The sequence below is a fragment of the Podarcis vaucheri genome (assembly GCF_965113315.1).
Source record: "Podarcis vaucheri genome assembly, chromosome: 5".
Classification (NCBI taxonomy): domain Eukaryota; kingdom Metazoa; phylum Chordata; class Lepidosauria; order Squamata; family Lacertidae; genus Podarcis; species Podarcis vaucheri.
Window position 1 is genome coordinate 2,507,694 of NC_138763.1, and position 23,381 is coordinate 2,531,074.

The 23,381-nt window shown below is 46.6% G+C and overlaps 1 protein-coding gene across 6 annotated transcripts in view; it reads right to left on the minus strand.

Annotated features, from left to right (window-relative positions):
• TP63 (tumor protein p63) overlaps window positions 1–21,055 on the minus strand; it is a gene marked incomplete at its 3' end in the record, with an annotated part of 96,282 nt that extends 75,227 nt beyond the window's left edge. For all 6 annotated transcript variants that reach the window (XM_082224247.1, XM_082224246.1, XM_082224245.1 and 3 more), the window contains exon 1: window positions 20,874–21,055. In XM_082224247.1, coding sequence (XP_082080373.1) covers window positions 20,874–20,915 — 42 coding nt within the window. In that variant the 5' untranslated portion in view covers window positions 20,916–21,055. The remainder of the gene's footprint in view (window positions 1–20,873) is intronic.
• Window positions 21,056–23,381: the final 2,326 nt, after the last annotated feature.

Consider the following 23,381-nt stretch of genomic DNA (forward strand, 5'->3'; position numbering starts at 1 on the left):
CTCGGAATTTGGCTTCCGATGAAAACACCCCTTGCCTGCGCTCTCGCTCTCCTTACTTCCAAAGGCCACAGAGTCACTTCTGAGAACAAAACAAGGCTTCAGGTTCTTGCTTGACTGGCCACACCATCAAAAGATTTGAAGGAGAAAACGGGGAAAGTTGTTTGCTTGTTTGCAAATTTCAGGTGGTCTGTGATGGTGATGCAACAGAGGCTTGCGCTGCTCCGCGCCTCCACCAAAACCTACCCTAGGCGCTCCACTGGGGCACCCAAGATGGGGCAAATTCACGTGTGTGTAACTGGGACAAATGGCATCTGCTCAGCTCCCCCTCTGAATAAGGCCATCTGAACACAGCGTTCCACCATGAACCACAGCCACGGTGTTTCAGCCAGACTTTTGCAAAACTCCACCTCTCTGCTTCCACAAGAAAGGAAAGGGGACCGTTTTTTCCCCTTCGCACTTAACTGAGGTGTCTTTATAAAACTGTACTTGATGAAAAGTACAGATAAAAGAAAGGACTTCTTAATGCCGTGTATAATTAAACTATGGAACTCGCTCTTCCAGCAGAAAGTGATGGCCACCAACGGATGCCTTTGAAAGAGGGCAAGGCAAGTTCATGCCAAAGGGGTGATATTCTGGATGAATTGCCAGCATACTATTCACGAACACCAACCGCGTGTGCAGAAGACCTGCTAACAGGGAGTTGGGAGGAAGGAATTATGGGATGGTGGCAATTATGCCACCAAAATCAAGATTAGCATCAGGAGAGGCCTGGGTAAAGAAGAGATCGTGCAAAACAGTGCACCAGGGCTTGTGAACCAACAACAGGTTTGGGAAGCTGGTTTCTTGGCCATTCCAAGACTGCCAACGGATTCTCTTCTCTGATTACAGTCAAATAACACCAAATATTCTGTGAAACAAACATGCTCAATTAGGAGTACCAAGAATTCTAAGCAGATATGTGGCAGGGGCGTAGCATGGGGGGGCTGCTGGGATGATGGCCCCCAGAACATTTTTCTGGGGGCGCTGTGCATGCCGCCATGCCACCCTGAGCTGCTTCGTGAGCCTTGCAAAGCAGCTCAGGGCTGGCATCAGGCTGGTGATGTTGATGGCACATGCTGGGCTGGCGTGGCAAGTTCCATTCAACCTCTGCGTCCTGCTGCCCCAGCGCCCGCCCACCTGGGCACCAGCAAACCACGCTATGCCACTGATCTACGGCCTCATCCAGGATTCTTCTGGTCCTGCTACTTTCCCCTGGGAAAACCCACTGAATCTTTACCACAGAATTGGAGCAATTGTCAATGGGATTTTCCGTGGATTGAGGTTAGCTCTGATTCAGTGCTAAAGAGCAGCTTTTCCAGGGGAAAGTCATGGGGCAAGCAGAAAACAACTCGGATCCATGCTCTCTAGGCACAAGACAAGCGGAAGTATGAACAAGCCCATAAATATGTGGAGGTTTTGTTCTTGTTTTTATTGTGTCTTTTTTGCTTTTATATTGTATTTCACATTGTGAACCGCCCTGAGATCTACGGATAACGGGCAGAATACAAATTCAATAAATAATAATAATGACAGTTGCTGATCCAGAGATTTGAAGTTTCCTTTGGCTATGTTTCATAAAGCTGCAGCAAGCTAGATTCCTTCACCCACCCCTGCCTGACTGCAGATATCTCCAGGAAGGTTCACCGCCCATCACAGAAGGATTAAAGGCAAAAACATATTGCAGGGGTGTGTGTGTGTGGTTTTAGCATAGCTCGCTCCATTCATCTGTTGCCTGTAGATTTATCGCATGATGACAATTGCACACAGTTTGATAAATGAAGAGAGATATTTTTTGCTTGCACTCCAGAGCTAAGTACAGCAATATCCACCCTATTAGGAAGCAATCTGGTAACCTTAGAAGATTTCTCTCACTGAAGCAGCAAGAAGAGATATCCATCTGTCTCTTGTACAAACACAGGCAGCGGCGGCAGAAGGAATGAACTTTGCCTTTCCAAGGTATTCAGTAATGTTAAGGGCCCTGCGAGCTCCATTCGGCTAAAATGCTGGATGTAGCAAAATGCCCGGGGAAGGGCCAATCAGAATATTCACGTGATACATACCGTATTTTTTGCTCTATAAGACTCACTTTTTCCCTCCTAAAAAGTAAGGGGAAATGTGTGTGTGTCTTATGGAGCGAATGCAGGCTGCGCAGATATCCCAGAAGCCAGAACAGCAAGAGGGATTGCTGCTTTTACTGCGCAGCGATCCCTCTTGCTGTTCTGGCTTCTGAGATTCAGAATATTTTTTTTCTTGTTTTCCTCCTCCAAAAACTAGGTGCGTCTTGTGGTCTGGTGCGTCTTATAGAGCAAAAAATGTGGTACTTCTCTGGGACTGTTTCACTTCAGACTGGGGGTAGGGGTTGCACGTCTGAATGTGTGCCTTCATTTTAAAAGCATGGCATCCCCACATGCAGAAAGCTAGCACAGCAGAGGGAGAAATGTTTTAGCTTAGTGCTTTCAACTCGTCTTCTACAATTAAAAAGTTGTAGGTGAACATTAGCAAAAATACAACCACCTCCACCTGCAGTCTGGGGTAGTAAAACCTCGACCAAGGTACTTCAGGTTGTAGCAACAACTGAAGCTTTGTAACTGGCCCATCCAGGTCAGTATTGAAGGAGCGTCTCCACCTCCATCGTTCTGCCCGGACGCTGAGGTCCAGCTCCGAGGGCCTTCTGGCAGTTCCCTCACTGCGAGAAGCCAAGTTACAGGGAACCAGGCAGAGGGCCTTCTCCGTGGTGGCGCCCGCCCTGTGGAATTCCCTCCCACCAGATGTCAAAGAGAAAAACAAGTACCAAACTTTTAGAAGACATCTGAAGGCAGCCCTGTTTAGGGAAGCTTTTAATGTTTAATAGGTTCTTGTATTTTAGTGTTTTGTTGGAAGCCGCCCAGACTGGCTGGGGGGACCGAGGCAGATGGGCGGGGTATAAATAAATTATTATTATTATTATTATTATTATTATTATTAGTAGTAGTAGTAGTAGTATTAGTATTAGTATTAGTATTAGTATTGACTGCTCTGGCTGGCAGCAGCTCTCTGGAGTTTCAGCCTCAGGGGTTTCTCCCAGTCGAACCTGGCAGTGCCAGAGACTGAAACTGGGCTTTCTTCTCTCGCAAACACACCTCCAGAAACTGAAAGCTCAGCACAGCCCTTTGCCAAGTAAATCCTGGATTTGCACAGATACCTGTCTCAATACCATTGATGCACGGAGCTACAAAGGAAGGGGGGCGGTCAAGGATGAGCAGACGATTCCCGTTCCATTTTGTGAGTGTTCAATGGGTTGGCTGCTCTCCTTCACTCTCTGTCCCATCAGACTTTGAAGAATTTCTGAAATTTATTGCGAAACGGACACATCTGCAATTTGCCAGCTTCCATGCCTTGTTTTGCCACACAGTTTGCGATGCACACAAGCAGGTGAGCACACGGGATTGCAATACCAGACAGCAATAATCCCTCGAAGCACCCTGGGGGATGTGTACACAGATTAAATCACAGATCAGGAATGGATTCCAGTGCATTTATATTGCTGCATCACGATTCCTCTGATATAAGTAAGATCTCACCTCAGACAAAGGCTACATTGAATCCCAAATTTAACTGTTATATACAGTGCTTTTCTCTTAAAAAAAAGTTTAGGGGTACTCTCATTTTGACTCAAGAAAATCACTATTTTATAGTTCAAATCAGGAAAAATAAATACAGTAAATGGACAAAAGTACAAAGATTCACAAAACATTTAGGGGTATGCGTCCCCCTGTGTCCCCCCAGAAAAATAGCACTGGTTATATATCTCTATTCCAACGAGAAATGCAAAAGACCACTCAGATTCCCTTCAGTAACAGTTAATTACTTCTGTACACATGCAAAACTGCATCACAGCTTTGATTAGTCCAATTTATTTCCTCGATACTTCATTTAATCCGCTGTTGTAAATTGCATCCTACATAGCTGCGATGTTTAATTAAAAATGGTGCTGCAATCAATGTGCATTGGCAGCTTGGCAAAGGGGAGGAGGCATATCGGTCTGATAAATAATAAATAAATAAAATGTGCAAGCGAAATGAAAACCACAGCAAACCGTACATGCACAGAGGTCCAAACAAACAGCCAAGCGGAAAAACGACGGCTTCGCGAAATTGCTGGTACAAGATTAGGTGGGGGGAATGGGAGGCAGAACTGTCAGAGCACCACAGAAACTCGAGGTTTTAAACCTGTGCAAAATGGATAAGGCAGCCCTTGCCAATTTGGTGCCTTCCAGCTATTTTGAAACAGCTGCAGCCAGCACAGCCCCATGGTGTTTTGGGTGATTGGAGCTGTGATCCTACAGTTTGAGGGCACCGGGTTGGCAAAGGGTGGGATAAGCTGCCTAACAGTATGGATACCCATGTTCCAAAGGCTGGAATTCACTGGTAAAGGTCTGGAAGACTTTACTACTTTAGGGAAAGTGGCGTGGCAAAGAGCAGGGAGAGGCAAGGGGCACAGAGATCACACAGACAAGTGCATATTCCAGATCCACAGCTGAGCACTAACAAATCCTCACACTGCAATTCAAAACTGGGCAGAGTCGATTATTGGGGTTCTTTTTAAAAAAAAAACAACAACCGGGACTAGCGTATAAGTTTGTTAGGGAAAGGCAGAATGTATGCAGCGTGGCAAAGAGAAGTTTAACCAAGAAGCATGGGTAGGTAAGTTTTCAAACATTTAAGAAGTGGAGCAGAGGAGAGAGAGAAAGAGTAACTCCTAATCGTAACTACATAAGCCAGGAGAAGCAGCTGCTATTTAAGACTGTGCACAATGTACATTATATGAGCTGCCTGCGCCTTCCTTGCCAGGATCAAGCTTAGACAAACTAGTTCTGCCTGTATGCAGCAGAATCTGTCTGTGCACAGCACTGATTGGCTGGCACCCGAGTTGTCACGAACTCCTTCCCACTTCTCCCTCCCTCTAGAGTGCTTTTGCAAGTTCCCTAAGTTGGCAATCAAGCAAAACATGGGGATATAAAGCAGTCATCCTGCCTGAAATGTGGAAGGGAGAGCGAGGCTGATGGCTGAATTACCCTTTGAATTGCTGAGAAGTCTGTTCAGTGCATTGGGAACTGGAAGGGGTGTGTGTGGAGAGATGCAGCAAACCGCCTTTTCCATGCACCAAATCAATGCCCAGCCTTGCCTGAACGAGAAGAAGGAAGTCAACTTGAGATGGCTCCCATCATCACAGACCAACAGAGTCCAACAGGATGTGAAGGGCCACGCATCCCCCAGCCATGGCTTAGGGGGACGATTCAGAGAACCATCTGAATGCCTGGCTGCCATAGGAGGGATGCCAAGCTGACTTCCTCCTGGTTCAGCCAACACTGATTTAGTGTGTGCAAAATGTCATTTCCCAGATGCTCTCCGCTTGCTGCTTCGTCAAATGTCTGCTATCTAAAGCATGAAAATCATGCAGGCAGTTAACTGTCATTTGCAAGAGAAAAACCCGATGTCACAAATGATCTCTCACACACATCCTTCTGATGCAACTAACATTTCTGACCTTTCAAACATGCGGCTGGTACACAGTACACAAATACACATCAGTGGTTGTCCTAGGAGAAGGCTGCAGTCTTCAAGTTGAGAATTTGGGTATTTGGTCAAAAGAGTTTTGGTCCGTTGACCCATCAAATATTGGTTAATACTGGTCAATGCTGATGTGGAATTTTGAAATCACCCTTTTCATTAGAACAGTGTGTGGGAGGAGCCGAATCATCAACAGGTACGATGCTTTTGCTAATTACAAAAACAAATCAGTTACGTCAAATGGTGAAAGTTATTTTCTTTTTAACAGTAAATAACTCTCAAAATATGTAACTGATTCTAACTTTAGGTTTGGTTTCTGTTGCATGGTTCTCAGAAGAGTTCTCTGACTTCTACCCTGGAATAACAAGGTCAGTTTACCTTTCTGTGTGTGCTTTAAAAAAACAACAACAAATAAAACAAATAAAAAGCAAAACGTGGCCACAACTATTAAAAAACACAGAGGCAGTTTTTAAAAGGAGGAGAAAGCAGGCCAGTTCTTCAGATGTTATGAAATGCCTGGCTCAACTAAGCAATGTGCCAACTTCATCACATGCAAACTTACTTGGAAGTAAGCCCCATTGAACTGAGTGGGATTGACTACAACAGGAATATGAGGAATATTTCTGGTCAAGTCGTTCATGTCCAATCTGAGTATGGGGGATAAGGTGAAGGATAAGATATTTATTTTTTAAAAAAAATATTGGGCACAGAAGGCAACAACAGTGTTGTCGGGGTCTTTAAAAGCCTTCTCTGAAAAACTCCAGACAGGTTTTCCAAAATGATCTAAGCCTCTGCCCGACACTGTCTGAGACATGAATTACCTACTCTTAACCCAACCAGATTCTGCAACATAAGATCAATTGAACTTTTTCCCCCTTCCTCGCAGGAGACCCTGTCAGCAGCATCAGAGCACCATCCAAATAAACAGCGCCCCAGGGCAAAATACTTGCCATTTTTTTGGTCTCCTACCACCTGCCTCTGGTTCACAATAATAAAAAGGTACAATTTGTTTCAGGCCAGGATGATCAGAGGACAGAACACACACACACACACACCCCAGTGGGGAATCATCAAGGACAAACGACTTGAGCCGAAAATCTGTGGGGTTTTCCCTCTCGCACTTTACTCCTTTTTCAGTTGTAACAGGAAACATTAATTTATTTTTAAAGCAAAACAGCCAGCCCATGATAGCAGGTCAGTGCAAAACAAGACGAGCTCTTGCCCCACACGGCAAAATGATATCTATATTTTAATATGAGGACTCTGCATCGGTGTACGCCAAGGAAATATTTAGGGAAGATGTAAAACTTCGTTTTTGAAATACAGGAGCTCGATGTTCCCTGAGTTTTTGGAAGTGCAGGCGTTGCGGCATGACAGTGAAAGAGTATGGATCCCCCCCCCTTTGCCCTGCAATGATCCCACTCTTTTATGATATATTTAACAAACTTATTTGGCTCTCTTTCCCTGCAAATAAAGAGACATACCCCAGTCCTGACTGACTGTGCCGTGTGTGTGGACTCGTTTTCCCTGTTACACAAGTCTTTTTCACCCCAAAGTGCAAGTCAGCTCTCCCCACATAGCGGTGATCTCTGCAATCTTAAAAATAACTGTTTATAAAACTATTTCTAGGATGTGTGTATGTTATCCCTACCAAAGTTTGTTGCAAGCATTCATTCCCATTGCACAGAGCAGGACCCAAAATGCAAATAATTTCATTTAAATGTGGACTCGGTCACAAGCAACTGGTATGTCAGGATTTGAAAATTCCAAGATAGGTCCCTTTATGTTTGGAGCTTACAAACGACCAAACACACACAAAGGGACAAATTAGAAAATAAAGTATAACCCCTTTAAAAAAATAATCTGTCCAGTTTATCAATATGATTGTTTATCAAACGTAAGTAAATATATATTTTGCAGAGCCTCGTTTCATTGTGAAGTATGGCATGTTTATCCTTTTACAGATCAGAAAACGTGTCCTAAACCTTACAAGAAATTCACGGCAGAGATGTGCAGTCCCAGCTTCAGAAACACACAGTCCTCAAATTATCTGCCATTTCTGCATTTCCAGGTATAAATAAACATGGGGGGGGTCAGGATCCTGCCTACAACATGTAGGCTCCATGGAGATTACAGCAATGCCAGCAGATGGGATTCTGCTTCCCCACCCTCCCATTTTTAATTTTATTTAAATTTCTGCCCAGGTGAGTAATTGGGCAGAGTTTAAGAAATCCTTCTTATCATCATCAATTATCAGTGCAAAGCGATAATGAGGTATAAATGATGGGAGGGCTGGAGAAGAGCTTTCTGAACCTAAAGCAACGCCTAGCACACAAATATGTCTGTTTGGATGCAGAAAAGCAACTGTCTGCCCAAATCAGCCCTGGCAAAGATGCCGCAATCTCAGCAAAGCTTCAACAAGCTTGGGTGGCAATCTCCGAGACAAGAGCAAAATTGCCTTCGGATGACCGAAGGCAACTCTTTTTTTATAAAGAGAAGGGAGAGCTGTATTGGGAGATCAGAGCTGAAGGAAAGTTGGAAAGGGTTCACGGGAAGGGTGCACAAGGAAAGCGCCGGTGCCAGGGGTTTATTCACCATTCTCCTTTCATTCCATCTTTTGTCGACTGTAACAGTTATCAGGAGAAATCTCCCATTTTATTGCAATGGGCAAAAGCACATCATCACTCAGGGCTGACAGGAGGACGGCCTGCGTCACCCGCAGAGGAAAGGGGAGCAGATAATGTGACCTCAGGTGAAGCCTGGCTGGAGGGCGACAGAATGGGAAGACTTGAGCCCAGGACAAGCGTAGGGGCACACATCTCAGGAACAACACATCTCTCCAGATATTTATAGCTGCCAGGAGACAGTGTTTGTGTATGTCATCTCACCAAGCCCAGAGAATGAGCAGATGCATTAGCAGGCCTCAGTTCCAACCCTCGCTATCTGCAGCTAAAGGAAGCCAAGAAGCTTCCCTAGCCTATCTCAGACCATTGGTGCATCTAGCTCAATATGGCCTACACTGGTTGCCAGCAATGGCTTGCCACGATTTTAGGCAGGAGCCTCTCCCAGACCAACCCAGAGATTCCAGTGGGGATTGAGCCTGGGAGCTTCAGATTCTCTGCCTGTGACCCATCCCCAAAGGGAACCAAAGATTTCTGCCAGAGTGCCCAGAAAGCAGGGTAGCCATTGATGCTCAGAGCAGCTGGACCAGAACCTCCACTGCCCTGGATCAAGTACCGTATTTTTCGCTCCATAAGATGCACTTTTTTCTTCCTAAAAAGTAAGGGGAAATGTCTGCACGTCTTATGGAGTGAATGCATGGTCCCTGGGGCCGAATTGCCCAGGGGCAAAAAGCAGATCATGCTTTTTTTTGAAAGAGGGAAGTGGGTGTTGAAACAAAGCCGCTGATCATTTTCCGATCAGGGAGAGAGATAAGGAAGCTTAGAGATAAAGGAGGCTGCCTGGGAGGGGAGAGGTAAAGACAGCAAACTTGCAAATGGGGGGAACAGGAAGACTAAAGAAATAAGGAGATAAATTGGAAGAAAAGGAGGAGCAAAAAGCTGCTCCAGCTAAGGAAAAGACACTAAGGCAAACGAGAGGGAAGGGGGTGTTGAAAGGAAACAGCTGATTGGTGGGATCGGGAGAGAGGTAAGGGACGCTAGCGATAAAGGAGGCTGCCTGGGAGGGGGAGGTAAAAGCCCATGGATCCTCAGGATTTTTACATTGGGTCACCCCAAATTCATCACCAGATCACATGTCTGTGGCCACAGCATGAATCACAAAACTCATACATCCACTGTTTCATTCAGAATATTGTTTTTCTTGTTTTGCTCCTCTAAAAACTAGGTGTGTCTTATGGAGCGAAAAATACGATATTTAGGGCTACACCAACTCATTGCCATTGTCTCCTTCAAAATGGCACAGGGCAAGTGGCCAAATGGGTCACTTCTTAGCTCAGGACTTCTACCTCGCTAGCCCCAGAGGCATCACTGCGGGAGAGCCTTTTAATTTTTTTTTAATTAATATTTTATTAAGTTTTATCAATAAAATAATTCAGAAAAAAAGTACAAAAACAGAAAAATACAAAATCACAAAATACAAAAATACAAACATTAAACTCAAAAGGGGAAAGAAAAAAGAAAAAAAGAAAACACATAAAAACAAAACTCCCTCTTTTTTTAAATTCTCATCTTTAGTTAACTTATTCTCCTGACTTCCTCACGCCTCCCTTTTTTGTATCCCTTTTTAAAAATTTGGTTCAGCAAATTCATATCCAATTTAACTTATCTAGTATCAATCCCATCTTACATTTTACCTTGTTGCTAGAACCCCTTCAGTTCATTTCAACGTCATCAGCATTCAAAAATTTTACAATGTTTCTGTAAATAAATTTTAAATTTCCTCCAAACTTCTTCCACGAGCTCTTCTCCCTGGTCTTGGATTCTGCCAGTCATTTCCGCCATTTCCATGTAGTCTATTAGTTGTGTTTGCCATTCTTCCAGGGTGGGTAGATCTTGTGTCTTCCAGTGCTTTGCAATGAGAATTCTTGCTGCTGCTGTAGCATACATAAAGAAAGTTCTATCCTTCTTTAACACCAATTGGCCGACAATGCCCAGGAGAAAGGCCTCTGGTTTCTTCAAGAAGGTATATTTAAATACCTTTTTCAGTTCATTATATATCATTTCCCAGAAAGCCTTAATCCCTGGGCACGTCCACCAAAGGTGAAAGAATGTACCTTCAGTTTCCTTACATTTCCAGCATTTATTGTCGGGCAAATGATATATTTTTGCAAGCTTGACTGGAGTCATGTACCACCTGTACATCATTTTCGCACTGCGGGAGAGCCTTTTCAAACAAATCATTGCGGCTGGTTGTTTTGTCTGCCCAGCTCCCTGAGATGGTTTCCTGGGTTCTAAAATTCTCCCGCCTCAATCGGCAGCTTGAACGTCAATGTGTTGTCATTTAACTGCCAGGGAGCCCTCCAGAAGCAGATAGAGTTTCATGTAGAGATGCTACAGATCTGCTGACAGGGCGAGATGTCAACTTGCAAAGGACAGGCACACATTCCTCATGGAAAAGTCCATCTCTTTCAAAGAAGAAGTTGCCAAGCGAGGCAAAACCTCCTTAATTCCCGTCAACTCCTCTTCCGCATTCACACAACCAATTCAAAAACGCCTGGACCCTCGGGTCAGAATCCTCACCCTCTTGCCTTTTCCATTGCAATGGTTCTCAGAACTTTTTCCAGTCTTTTTTTAGGTATGCATGAAAAGGGTCTGCAATACACCAGAACGCACGGCACAATTTAAACTGCTAGTACCTTGCATTTCCTAAATGCGTAACTCCAAAACATGAGTCTCTTTCATCATTCCTGGCCATAGTGGTGCAGAGGGAATCATCTCCTGACCTCTTAAGCACTGCTACATTATTATTATTTATTAAATTTGTATCCTGCCCGTCATCTGTAGTTCGCAACATAAAAAAACAAACTGAGAACACAAAATAAATGGTAAAACAAGAACAAAAAAAAAACCCAATAAAACACCCAACCCAAACACAGACTTTTTAGCTCCTGTGAAGGCTCTGGGAGCTACCTGTGGGTTTTTCACATATACACACATGCGCCCATGCCCCACATACTTCCCACACAAATTCCTTACTCCCATCTCTTTTCAACACCAACTATGGTGTGGCGCTGCACGCTGCCTGTTAGTGAATGAAACCAGGGTTCGAAGCTGGTTGGCAAGCCCTGGTTAAAAATTAACCACATTTAGCATTTTCCCGGTGCAGACTGTTATGTATTCAGTGGTCTGTGTTTGCCTGAGCTTGAGTCTGGACCATAGCTGTCAACTTTCCCCTTTTCTTGCAAGGAATCCTATTTGGAATAAGGGAATTTCCCTTAAAAACCGGGAAATGTTGACAGCTGTGGTCTGGACTAAGGATTCTGAGCTCTTGTGTTCTGATTCAATACATGATGTCCAATCACAGAACATTTCAGGATTTGGGCCTCTGTCACTGGCTCTCCAACTCTGAGTTGTGATTCGCAGCTTGGAAGTTTAGACAGCCAATCACGTTGGGAGTGGCCCAGGATTTCAGGAGTGTATATAAGCAGTTGCTTTGCCCCTGTTTCCCAGCTATGTAGTTCAATGAAGGTTTTGCTGTTATGGCTGTGTCTTGCCTCATGGGAATCCACCTACACTTCACAGACACAACAGTATACCGTGGCTAAGTGGAGGAAGGAGAGGGAGGGAACCCACACCAGATAATTAAGGGATCAGGAAATGACAGGTGCACACTAGACCAAGAGACCAGCTCCCTCCTGGATGCTTCCCTTGAGATTCCTGCATTGCACAGGCGGTTGGACTAGATGACCCTCAGAGTTTCCTCCAACTCTACAATTCTACGATCCTGTGACCCGAGAGCATTCAAGCAGAAGGGGGAGAGAAACATGAATGGAGGATATATCTTTATTGGAAGTCAGGGATGCAGCAGACGAAGCTAGGCCAGCAAAGCACAACTCTGAGAGCTGCACCTCAATGACACTGCAAGGTGATCTGCTGCAAATCCTTGTGGAGAATGTTCTGGGGTCAGCCCTGAGAGACAGAGTGAAAAGGTATTTAGGGTGTGCAAAAAAAAAGAGAGTGAATTTTTTATTATTATTTAGCCTTATCAGTCAGAACAGAAGAGCTGGTCCAGTCTCCTGTTCCCACAGGAGCCAACCAGATGCCCCAATGAGAAACCCACAAGCAATATTGAAGCTCTCTCCCCTTGTACGATTTCTAGCAGCTGGGATTCAGAGGGCATTACTGCACCCAGTTGCAAAGGCAGAGCAAAGCCTTGATGGCCAGCAGACATCAATAGCCTTCTCTCCCTCCATGAATCTGTCCAATCTTCTTTTAAAGCCATCCAAGATGGTGGCCATCACTGATTCCAGGGGGAGGGAGTTCCACGGGTTAACAAGGCGCTGCATAAATAAATCTGTCCTGAATCTTCCAGCATTCTGAGTTAGTCTCAACTGAGCCTTGGACTCAGTTATGTATTTTATTTATGATTTGTGAAGTGGATATAATTTGTATAAGGTATGTGGTGGATTTTTTGTTTATGTTTTTCCTGTATATATGTGCAAATATGAATAAAAATTTATGAATTAAAAAAAAAAAGAATCTTCCAGCATTCAGCTTCTTTGGATGTCCACAAGTTTTGAGAGAGGGAGAAAAACTTTCCTCTACCTACTTCCTCCTTTATAAGCTTCTATCTTTTCGCCTCTTACTCTCCTTTTCTCTAAATTAAAAAGTTCCAAACACTGCAACCTTTTTTCCTAAGTTGCTCCACGCCCACGATCATTTGGGTGGTCCTTTTGTGAACCTTTTCCAACTCTGCAGTCTTCTTTTTGACATGAGGCCACCAGAACTGTACACGGCATTCAAAATGTGGTCGCACCATAGACTTGTAGAACAGGGTTCTGATGTCTGCAGCAGCTTCATTCTTTTCCTAATGATCCCTAGCACAGAATCCGGCCTTTCCCACAGTGCCTCACCCTGGGTCTCTAAGGGCTTTAGGGGCCTCCCTGGAAGTTCTCCAGATGTTCTGCAGCTCAACACCCACCAACAGTGGCTGGTGAGAGTTAGCCTCCCAAACATCTGGAGGGGGCAGGTTGGGGAAAACTGCTCTGATGATTCATCCCAAAAACTATTGCTACACCTTTGCCTTGCATCCTGCCATACACTATCCTGATTTGCAATTTGAACTGAGAGCCAAGGCGAATGGGGCAGCTGGGCTGGCCTTGCCGAACCTGCATTCGTGACTCAGTAGATAAAAAAAAAAAAACACCACCCTCCACCCGGAAGTGCCCCAAACCTATTGTTTTGTGAGGTTCCCATGAAGTGCTTGTCCCTTTTCTGAAGCCAGCCCCATAATCCCTGCCGTCGATCACTTGCTTAGCGCTCAAAGGCGCATTAATATCGATGTACACAAGCCCAGGGCGTCACAACAAGGTGTGAACATTTCTCAGAAATCCCTTCGTGGCAAGGAAGACACAACTAGGGGAGACCTAAAGCGATAGCAGGAAGGGGGGGGGTTTTGGAGGGGGGGTGGAAATGTGTAAAAAGAGGGAGAGGAACATATATTTTTTTTCATCCACCCATGTAATTAATTGAAGCAGAAGCTGCAGGTAGCCTTCAGAAGAGGGTGGGGTTGGAGATCCCTGGGGATTTTGAAGACAGGTAATTTTAAAGACACAGGATCTGGAGCCCAATTCCAACATAAGTAACAGCAGTCTAGTTTGGTGAAGATTCCTCTAAAGCAGGGACGCGGGTGGCGCTGTGGGCTAAAGCCTCAGCGCCTAGGGCTTGCCGATCGAAAGGTCGGCGGTTCGAATCCCCGCGGCGGGGTGCGCTCCCGCTGCTCGGTCCCAGCGCCTGCCAACCTAGCAGTTCGAAAGCACCCCCGGGGCAAGTAGATAAATAGGTACCGCTTACCAGCGGGAAGGTAAACGGCGTTCCGTGTGCGGCTCTGGCTCGCCAGAGCAGCGTTGTCATGCTGGCCACGTGACCCGGAAGTGTCCCCGGACAGCGCTGGCCCCCGGCCAATAGATGTGAGATGGGCGCACAAACCCCAGAGTCTGTCAAGACTGGCCCGCTCGGGCAGGGGTACCTTTACCTTTACCTTTACCTCTAAAGCAGAGGTAGGCAATCTAAGGCCCAGGGGCCGGATGCGGCCCAATCGCCTTCTAAATCCAGCCCACTTCCCAATCCAGTCCGGGAATCAGAGTGTTTTTACATGAGCAGAATGTGTGCTTTGATTTAAAATGCATCTCTGGGTTATTCATGGGGCATAGGAATTTGTTCATTCCCCCCCCCAAAAAAAAATATAATCTGGCCTACCACATGGTCTGAGGCATGGCTGAAAAAGGTTGCTGACCCCTGCTCTAAAGTGATGTTTCAAAGGTGAATCTGGTGAGAGATTTGCTGAAGAAATTACATTTCGAGCGAAACAGAAGGATAGCTTTGATGAGACAGAGAAATGTCGGTGTTGAGGGAGGTTTCCATATATCCCAAGGTTTTGAGTTTAGATATGGGGATAAATTCAATTCCACTTGCGCTTAAACGCAACTCTGCCTCATCTGCAGTTTCCAAAGTGATGCGTGAACCAAAATACAACTATCACTCGAAATTCACACTTACCCAAATTTTGCAATGCAATTCTCCGTTCAAGTAATTCTTGCACAAGCACAAGCACAAGCGTAAGGTGTGTGTGTGTGTGTGTGTGTGTGTGCGTGAATGAATGGATATTTGTGGGAAGAAAGTCTAGAACAATCCATCATATTAGGGGAAACAACTTTGGAAAAATGAGCCCATTAGGCAAAATTGCATGCGAACATCTGTATATATTTGGGAAAAATTGCCACTAAAAGGCTGATCATTTTTTTGTGTGAGGACTTTTCTTTTAAAAAGTAATGGATGTGGAACTGTGGAGAACTGGACACAAAGTTTGGGAAAATGAGAAGCCAAGAGCGGCTGCAATTGTCAGATTCTCCCATCCCAATGCTTGTTTTTGAGCTGCACTGATGCAGTTGAGCAACTGATGCCATCTGCAGAACACGGTGCAGTTCTGCCTTTGGCATATGACGGTGTGCAGAATGCAAAGTACAAAATGCAAGGTAACACCCAGATCCATAACAGGTCCTGCGGTGTGTGCTTGACCAGTAAAGACTGCTTCAGCCAGATTTTGACTGCCTGGCGAGAATCAGCCTCCATCCCTCTTTGAAAAGGAGCTGGGACTATTGCATTTGCGACGAGGAAGGATTCTGAGTGCGAGGCTTCTCCGAAGGCAGCACAAAGACACAAAGTCCAGATGAGCCAAAGACAAGCGGAACAGAGTTCAAATTGTGCTTTCAGTGGCAAGTGGCTTCCTCCCCCCCCCAAAAAAAAAAAAATCAGCAAAGCAACTAAAAAATGTTATGGAATGGACGAGAGATTCCAGAGCAAAAATTAAACAACGTGGCAGTTAATGCAGCTCCAGATCACAAAAGGAAACGGTACCCAGTTTAAGGTCAGAGTGGGTCCTTCCCAGATTTTGAACGCTCAACTTCCTTTGTCCGTTTCGAACAGCCAGGCGGGGGGGGGGGGGATGAGAGGAGAGAAGGAGGAGGGAAGGAGCTTCAGTGTTTGTATAGCCGCAATAATTTCCTTGTCAGCACCTTCATGGTGGTGGAACTCATTCCACTGAATGATTGGTTAAGTCTCTTCCTTTGAAGACAGAACTGCCTTCCCCCTTGGAAAGGGGCCAGAGAACATGGGCTGTGGGGGGTGGAGGGGGGAGAAGAGGAGGGGAGGGAGGGGTGGAGAGAGCTGTCTGCAACCTGGCTGCAGGTAGATTTCCTCGCCATACTTTTCTCCCTCCCTCCCAAATATAGCCGTTTGAAAGCAGCCCTTGAGTTTAAAGCTAAAATACTTTTGAGTATTGCAATTGCATTGTATTATTGCATTTTACCCCCCCCCCCCAATTTTCCCCTCCAGGGAGCTCAACGTGGCACACATGGTCCCCCCCCCATTTCATCCACACAACCACCTTGTGAGGGGTAGGTGCAGATGAGAGGCAGTGACAGTGGTCAGGAATGATGGGTGTTGCAGTCCAACAACATCTAGGGACCTGAAAAAGGCCCCTGTTCTAACCACTACCCCACACTGCCTCTCAAGATGGTTGCCTGAGAATGAACACCATTAAGCCCAGAGTCACAGGAAAGAGTCTGGCTAGGCGGTGTATCTTTCCAGGGGAAAGTTAGCTGCACTAGAAAACAATCTGCTTCCGGTTTGCAGGTTACGGCCAGGTTTGGCCCATGCAGGAACATCGCCCAACACTCAGCCAAATGTCTCTCTGTGTGTTTTGTCTGTTGTGGAGCGAAACCAAGGGGATCCATCTATAGTCTGGACATCGAATTCCCATGCTGCGCAGCCAGATGCCCCCACTCCAGAAAGTCAATGAGAAGGACCTGGAGGCAGAAGGCGTTCCTCGCAGTGTGTGTCCCCTGGCACTCGGAGGTCTTCACTGCGCCTGACCATGGAGGTTCTCCTTTAGCTCCTTGCGCATGGATTATTGTTGTTGTTGTTGTTTATGAGAGAGGACTCTGATAGGTGCCGTGCCTTTCGAGCCTAGCACAAGCAACTCTTTTGATACAGGGATTTAAGGAGCAGCATTCGCAGGACCGCAACGGTGCATTCCATGCTTGGCTGTCAACGTTTCCCCTTTCTTAAGGGAAATCCCCTTATTCCAAATAGGATTCCTCACAAGAAAAGGGGAAAGCTGACAGCTATGGCTCCACGTTACGAGCTACCCAAGCACCGGGGCGTACAAACGTTCTCGGAAACTGCTGTACACAACAGCCCTGGGAAAATGGCGCTGCAGAGGATTGCGTGTCAGGTGTCCCGGGTTCAACAACCTCCTGAAGACACAGGGAGAGGAGGGCGGAGCCTTCCCTTCACACCGTGTGCAGCCTGTAGATCTCCTCCTTAGCTCTCCCCCCTTCCAGCATTAAAGAAACCAACCTAAGTGGCAGATGTCTTGCCTGTTGCCTAACCACGCCAAATGCTCAGCGGGGTGAGGGAGTTCAGTGCCTCATGCCCAGTGGCTTTCATGCGCTTTCCCCCCTTTCCACTTGGCCAACAGCTGCAACTCAGGTCGCCGGCACCCTGCTCTGGGTGAGTCAGGGCCAAGGAGGAGTCGGGTGTCTGTCTGGCACAGGCGAGACCCGCCTGCAACTTGCCTCACTTCTTCCTCTATGACATCAGCAGCCCCTGAGCTCTGGCACATGAATGGAGGCACACTTCTGAGCGTTGGACTCCATGAACTTTGCAGGAGAACATGAGGATCCCGCTGGATCAGGCCAATGGCCCATCTAGTCCAGCATACTATTCTCACAGGGGCCAAATGCCCCGAGCAACATTGGAATCTCGATAGCCTGCCTCTGGGGCTGGAGGTTCCATCGGAGCATCAGAATATAGCCCCGGCGCAAGCCAATGGCCCACCTGTTTCTTGCAAAGGCCAACCAGATGGGAAACTTGCAAGCCATGGTTTCCTCAATGGGAAACCTAAAAGCAGAGTTTTCCCAACAACTGGCATTGAGAAGAGGCAGAGCACTGCCATTGTGTCTTGTAGCCATTCATAGCCTTCTCCTCCACGAGGGGACTTCGCTGCTGCGGTCTGAGCTCTTTGGGTGCAACACAGCAGGAGCACAAGGGAGTGCAAAGGCCTCTCTTCTGCAGAGGTACCTGGGAGGGCTCTGTTCTCCACAGGCCCTTCATTAGGACTTGCACAACAGTTCTGCCTCCCAGGCTCTCGGGTGGAACTCACTCACAGGAAACCCCTGGCCGGAGAGGAATGAGTCACAAGGAAGAAGAGGCAGTGGGAGCCAGAAGGGTAGGAGTTGCAAAAACTGAATCATGGAATCAGAAAATTGTGGAGCTGGAAAGGATCCCCTAAGGGTCATCTAGACCAACCCCCAGCCATAACTAAGAAGCTGACACCCATTCTCCCACCTTTCTGTAGGCCTTATGACTTTGTAAAGAGCCACAGCCACTGATCCTCAGTAGGCCAGATGACCAAGCTTTCCTTCAAACCTATTCCTTGACCTCTTATAGCCCCACAAGAGCATAAAAACAGTGTAAGAAAGGACCACAGTCACAGTGGCCAACCAGGTGCCCACGGGAAGCCTGCAAGCAGGATCCGGGCCCCAGAGCCCTCTCTCTTCCTGTGGTCTCCAGCAACTGGGTTTCAGAAGTGTTTGCTGCCTTCAGCTGTGGAGGCAGAGCTCAGCCATCCTAGCTAGCTGCCACTGAGAGCTTTGTTCATCTGGGCAGAGCTTCTATCCACTGTCTCCCACCTCCAAAAGTTCTCCAGCTCCCCTCACTCCAGCCCTTCCGCTCCACCCTTCCTGACCCATCTCCTCTTCTTGCTCCTCCAAATCTAAAAGATGGCAAAATCCCTCTCGGGCCAGGTGTAAGTTGCTTCTGAAAGGTGGTCCAGCAATTGGTGACACTCAACATGCAGAAGCAGAAGACATCTTTGAAAGGAAGTCCTCAGGCCCAAACAAGAGATGGGTTGTGCAACCCTGGGCCCCCGAGTCTAGATATTTTCACAGCCGGGCGGTGATGGTAATGGGTGGTTGAGGCAGCATTCCTAAAACTTTGTTAAAAATCAGCATTTTCGCTTCGGTTTCTGTCACCCGCTTCGAGGACTCCGGAACAATGTCAACCATTTGGAATTACACGATTTTCACGTCCCACCGGAATTGCAAAGAAAATGGTGCCGGGGCCAAACTGTTGCAAAAAATAGCGCAAAGTGCTGTGATTTCCCCCGCCATGTAATTTTCTCAAACTGCAAAGCGGCTTCCCTGCCCCCTCTCTTCTTAATTATGGATATGGTGGTTCAGAAGCAGAAATGAACACCGTTTGCTTCAATCCAGCCCCCTCCTCCTCACGCTCCTCTTTCCACACCAGGAGAGTAGCATCAAAAGACCAAAAGTATTTTGCGAGGCCTGCACGGTATCAACACTTAAAAGAAAGAAAGAAAGCAGCCCTGTCCAATTTGAAACAGAGCCGAAGCTTCCCCTTTTTCAACAAAGGGACGCCGCTAACTCTGCAATGCTTGAGACATTTGAACCCGGTGACTGAAGGGCCATTGGGAAGCGTCAGGAGGACAAGGGGAAGATAGCCTGGAAGATTCAGATGTGATGGAGTCCCCTTCTCTTCTGAAAAGAGGTAATGGACATGGATCAGACCTGGCCAGTGTGGGAGAGACACAAGAACAATGGGGAGCAAGAAACAGCGACAGATAGATTCACTCCTCACAGGCAGCAGAGATGCAGAAGAGAAGCAGAATTATTCCAAAAACACAACACAAGAGGCCATCAACATAGAGCGCCCATGCCGTTCTTGGTTCTTGGGTAAATTTTGCCAAGACCAGTCCAGGATGGAGTTAGATGTACCTCCAGCCCTAGCCCCAGAGAATCAGAGTCAGAAGTCGTGTTCTCACTTGGCTACATTGGATGATCTTTCCATTTTACAGATGGGCAACTGAGGCGTGGAGCAACGTAACCAGAAAAAAAATTACAGCTGAACAAAGAGGCATCTCTGCCTGGCCAAATCTGGAGAGAAAGCAAGGCACTAGCTGGATGGAGAAGGGGGTAAGCCAGCAGGGCCCCCCGTGCGATAGTCTCCCTACTTAAGCCTCTTCCAAGCTTCTCCAGTCCACCCGTGCGCAACGAATGCTCGCCCAACTGTTTGGAGCCGTTTGCACAAAAAGAAATTTGCTAAGACAGACATTTGCTTTCTTGAACCATTTCTCCTTTTCATCGACACACTCTAGGACAACTGCTATCCCAGCTACCAGAGGAAGGGCAGGATATAAATTTAAGAAATAAATTAAATTCTGTTCTCAAATGGGCCCACTGATTATTATTATTATTATTAAACTATCTGGGCAAGCTGCAGGGAGATTTCCCTCCTCCGGGAGGCTTTCTCAAATCACAGGGTTCCGCTGCCTCCTCTTTTCAGATGGCGTGTCAACACAGCTGCCCTCTCCTCTGGAATGTAAGCTAATATTGTTGTCAACCTGGAACATAAGGGCTAACTTCCTCTGTGTGTAGCTTCCCCCATAAACACACACACACACAAGTGAACAAGCGTCCCGAGTCTCAGATCAGTCCAACATTTTGCGTGCATGCTCTGCGCACACAGACTCCCTCTTGCACCCAGACAGAAAGAATGGCTCTGCAAACAAGGAGCCCAGGTGATGCTCAGCACACACATTACAGCCGCATTATATGCATGGCTTGTTGACAGAGATTCAGAAAGGGCTTTTCTCCGCCTGGACGGGATAATTAGCCACCTTACGGAAAACTAGCTCCATTAACTCGCTATCTGCAAGCAATCTGCTCTCCAAAAGAACCTCTCTTTGCATTGCTTTTCAAACCTAGTCAAGTCCTCCGCAATGTGCTTCTTTGCACCCAATCATCTATTGTGGCAACAGAAAGACAGTTACAATGGTTTACAGTCAACAACAGAGACCAAAGCACCCAATTTCTACAAACTTGGGTATTTATTTATTATCATTATTGCAGTTCTCAAAATGCTGCAGCACTGTCCAAAACCCAAATATTAACCACCTCTGCCCCAGTTAATGAAATGGGAGGGAGGGGAGGCGAAAAGAAAGCTTTCTAAAGCGTCCTAGACTTTCTCCCTGGAAGGAAGGGAGAGAGAGAAATGTTAGCAAAGACCTGCAATGTCTCCTTACCTCACTATACTGGGACTGGGCATTATTCTCAAGGTACAACATGTTAGCAGTGAGGTTAAGCAGCGCTGCTGTCCTCTCCTCGGGCTCCAGGGTGCTGTTCCTTTCCACCAGTTACCCCCCACCCCCAATAAGACCCTCTGGGGTAACGTGGGCGATCCCGCTTGCAAGCTGTCGGGACAAGAGTGTGTGCTCCTCTACATAATTTAAGGTTGCCTTATATACCTCTCCGGGCGAGGAGGGGGGTGTGGGTGTGGGGCGGACCTGCTTGGCTGTACCTGTCAAAATGTTGCACACCTGGGCTGCTCCACTCCAATGGAGGGAGGCCTCTCCCAGCTCATTAAGTGGCGAAGGAATCCTTATCACCAATCTCTAAAAAGGAAAGGAGGAGAAGAAGAGGGGACAGAGGGAGAGGGAGGGAGGGAGGGAGACAGAGAAAGAGGGAGAAAGCCAGACAGAGGGCGGGACGTAAAAAGAGCTTGGAAGGGACGGAGAGGCTTTTCCTGGTCACTTCTTGCAATGTTTGGAAGGAAAAAGCAGGCAGAGAAGCAACAGCATCCCAACAACTTTGTTAAACTTCATACGAAACAAATGGCGCCTAATGTTCAGTATTTATTTTTGCAAAATGCTCCAACCAAGCCGTACAACTCGTTTAAGGCAAGAGTGGGTCACAAATCTAGCATCTGCCATTCCCATTTTCCTGGTTAGACCGTAAGAACATAAAAAGAGCCTGCAGGATCAGGCCAACGGCGTGTCTAGTCCAGCATCCTGTTCTCCCAGGGACCAACCGGATGCCCATTATGGTAAAGCAGCAAAGCAGAATTCAAGCACTAGAGCAATATTCTCCCCTCCTGGGGTCTTCAGCAATGAAGACTTCTGCTTGCCCCATCCTTTAGAAAAAGTGGGTTGCAGTGATTTGCCCTCGCCCTGCTTTCCCCCAGAAAACTGCTCTTTAGTGGTAAATCGGGACAAATGGCAATCTTCAGTACATCCCGAGTACTGCTTGCTCCAATTCAGCGCTTTCCCAGTGGAAATGGAGACGGGGATAAGAACCAAGAGCCAGAGAAAAAGCCTTGTTCAAAAGTTATTTACCCATAGTTATTTGCTGCAGCAGCTAAAAGAACCTCCAGTGTCAGGAGCAATATACCTTTGGCACCAGTTCCTGGGAGGTGGGGTGCACAAGTACGGAGGGGCAGGTGTTGCTTTCTCTGTGGTCTCTGGCCGCTGTGGCCTTCAGTTGGGGGTCCAGTCAAATCCAGAGTCCTGTTGGAAACAGCGGACGCCAAGCAAGGATCTCTATATTATGCCAGACAGCAGGGGAGAGGCTGACTTCAACTCTCATTTCTCTGACTGAAGTATAACTCATAATGGGTCCTCAGGGTTTGGAAGGTGGGAGACAAGCGAGGGAGGGTTTATTTACTCCTGGGAAAGGGAGCTGGGTGCTGCACAGCCCAGTTCAGTTTGGAACAGAGAAATCCAGAAACAGTAGGAAGGACTGGGATGGGCACCACACACAAGCTTTCGGATGACACACGATTCTTCACTAAGTGAAACAGAATAGCTGGCTCTTTGGGGTAGTGCTCTACAACCCTTACAGCTCATAAGAATAAGAATAACGTCCATTTAAATATATATTGGAATTTCCTCACACTTCCTTTCCTCCCGGTGAAGAGATCTGTGTTAATACGAAACTGACTCCCATTATTACAAGTCTGCAAGGAGACCAGCGTCCCTGACAAGAGACATCTCTCGTATCCCTAGATTATTACACTGACGCATCAGACGTAATAATAATATGCGCAGATACACATTTCATTAAATGCATTTCATCAACGATGAGCCTTAGTAAGAGTTGGTGCAGCCGACTCATTAAGATGATGAGCAACAGGCCAGGAATTCCCCCAGATCTCACCTCTGACGTGAACTCTGCACTTGGCCCGAGGAAAGTCACCTCTCAGACTCAGCTGCGAGATGGAGGAAAATACTGGCAGACTTTATTGGGCTGTTGTAAAGATTACAGCAAAAAAGAAATAACAATTCTGTCTGGAATATCACTCAGAGACTGCTGCAACAAGCATGCTTTGAGAGCCAGTGTGGTGCAATGGTTAGAGTGTTGGACTAGGGCCTGGGAGACTAGGGTTCGAATCCTCGTTTGGCCAAGAAGCTCGCTGGATAATCCAGGGCCTGTCAGGTCCTCTTGGCCTAACCTTCCCCACAGGGCTGTTGTGAGGGTTAAATGATGAGGGCAGCGCCAGATTTAGGTTTGATGAGGCCCTCTTCTCCTGAAGGCAATGGGGCCCTTTATATGTCCAGCTGTCCTTTGCCAACAACAAATTGTTGCTGTTTTTTGTGTTGAATACATGCTAGATGGTCATTGATGGACCTAACAGGTATCTAAAGCCATTTGCACATAACAAAATATGTATTTTATCAAAGTAATTGTTGAACTGAAATACAATTAAGAAGAAGTACCGTGGTACCTCAGGTTAAGTACCTAATTTGTTCCGGAGG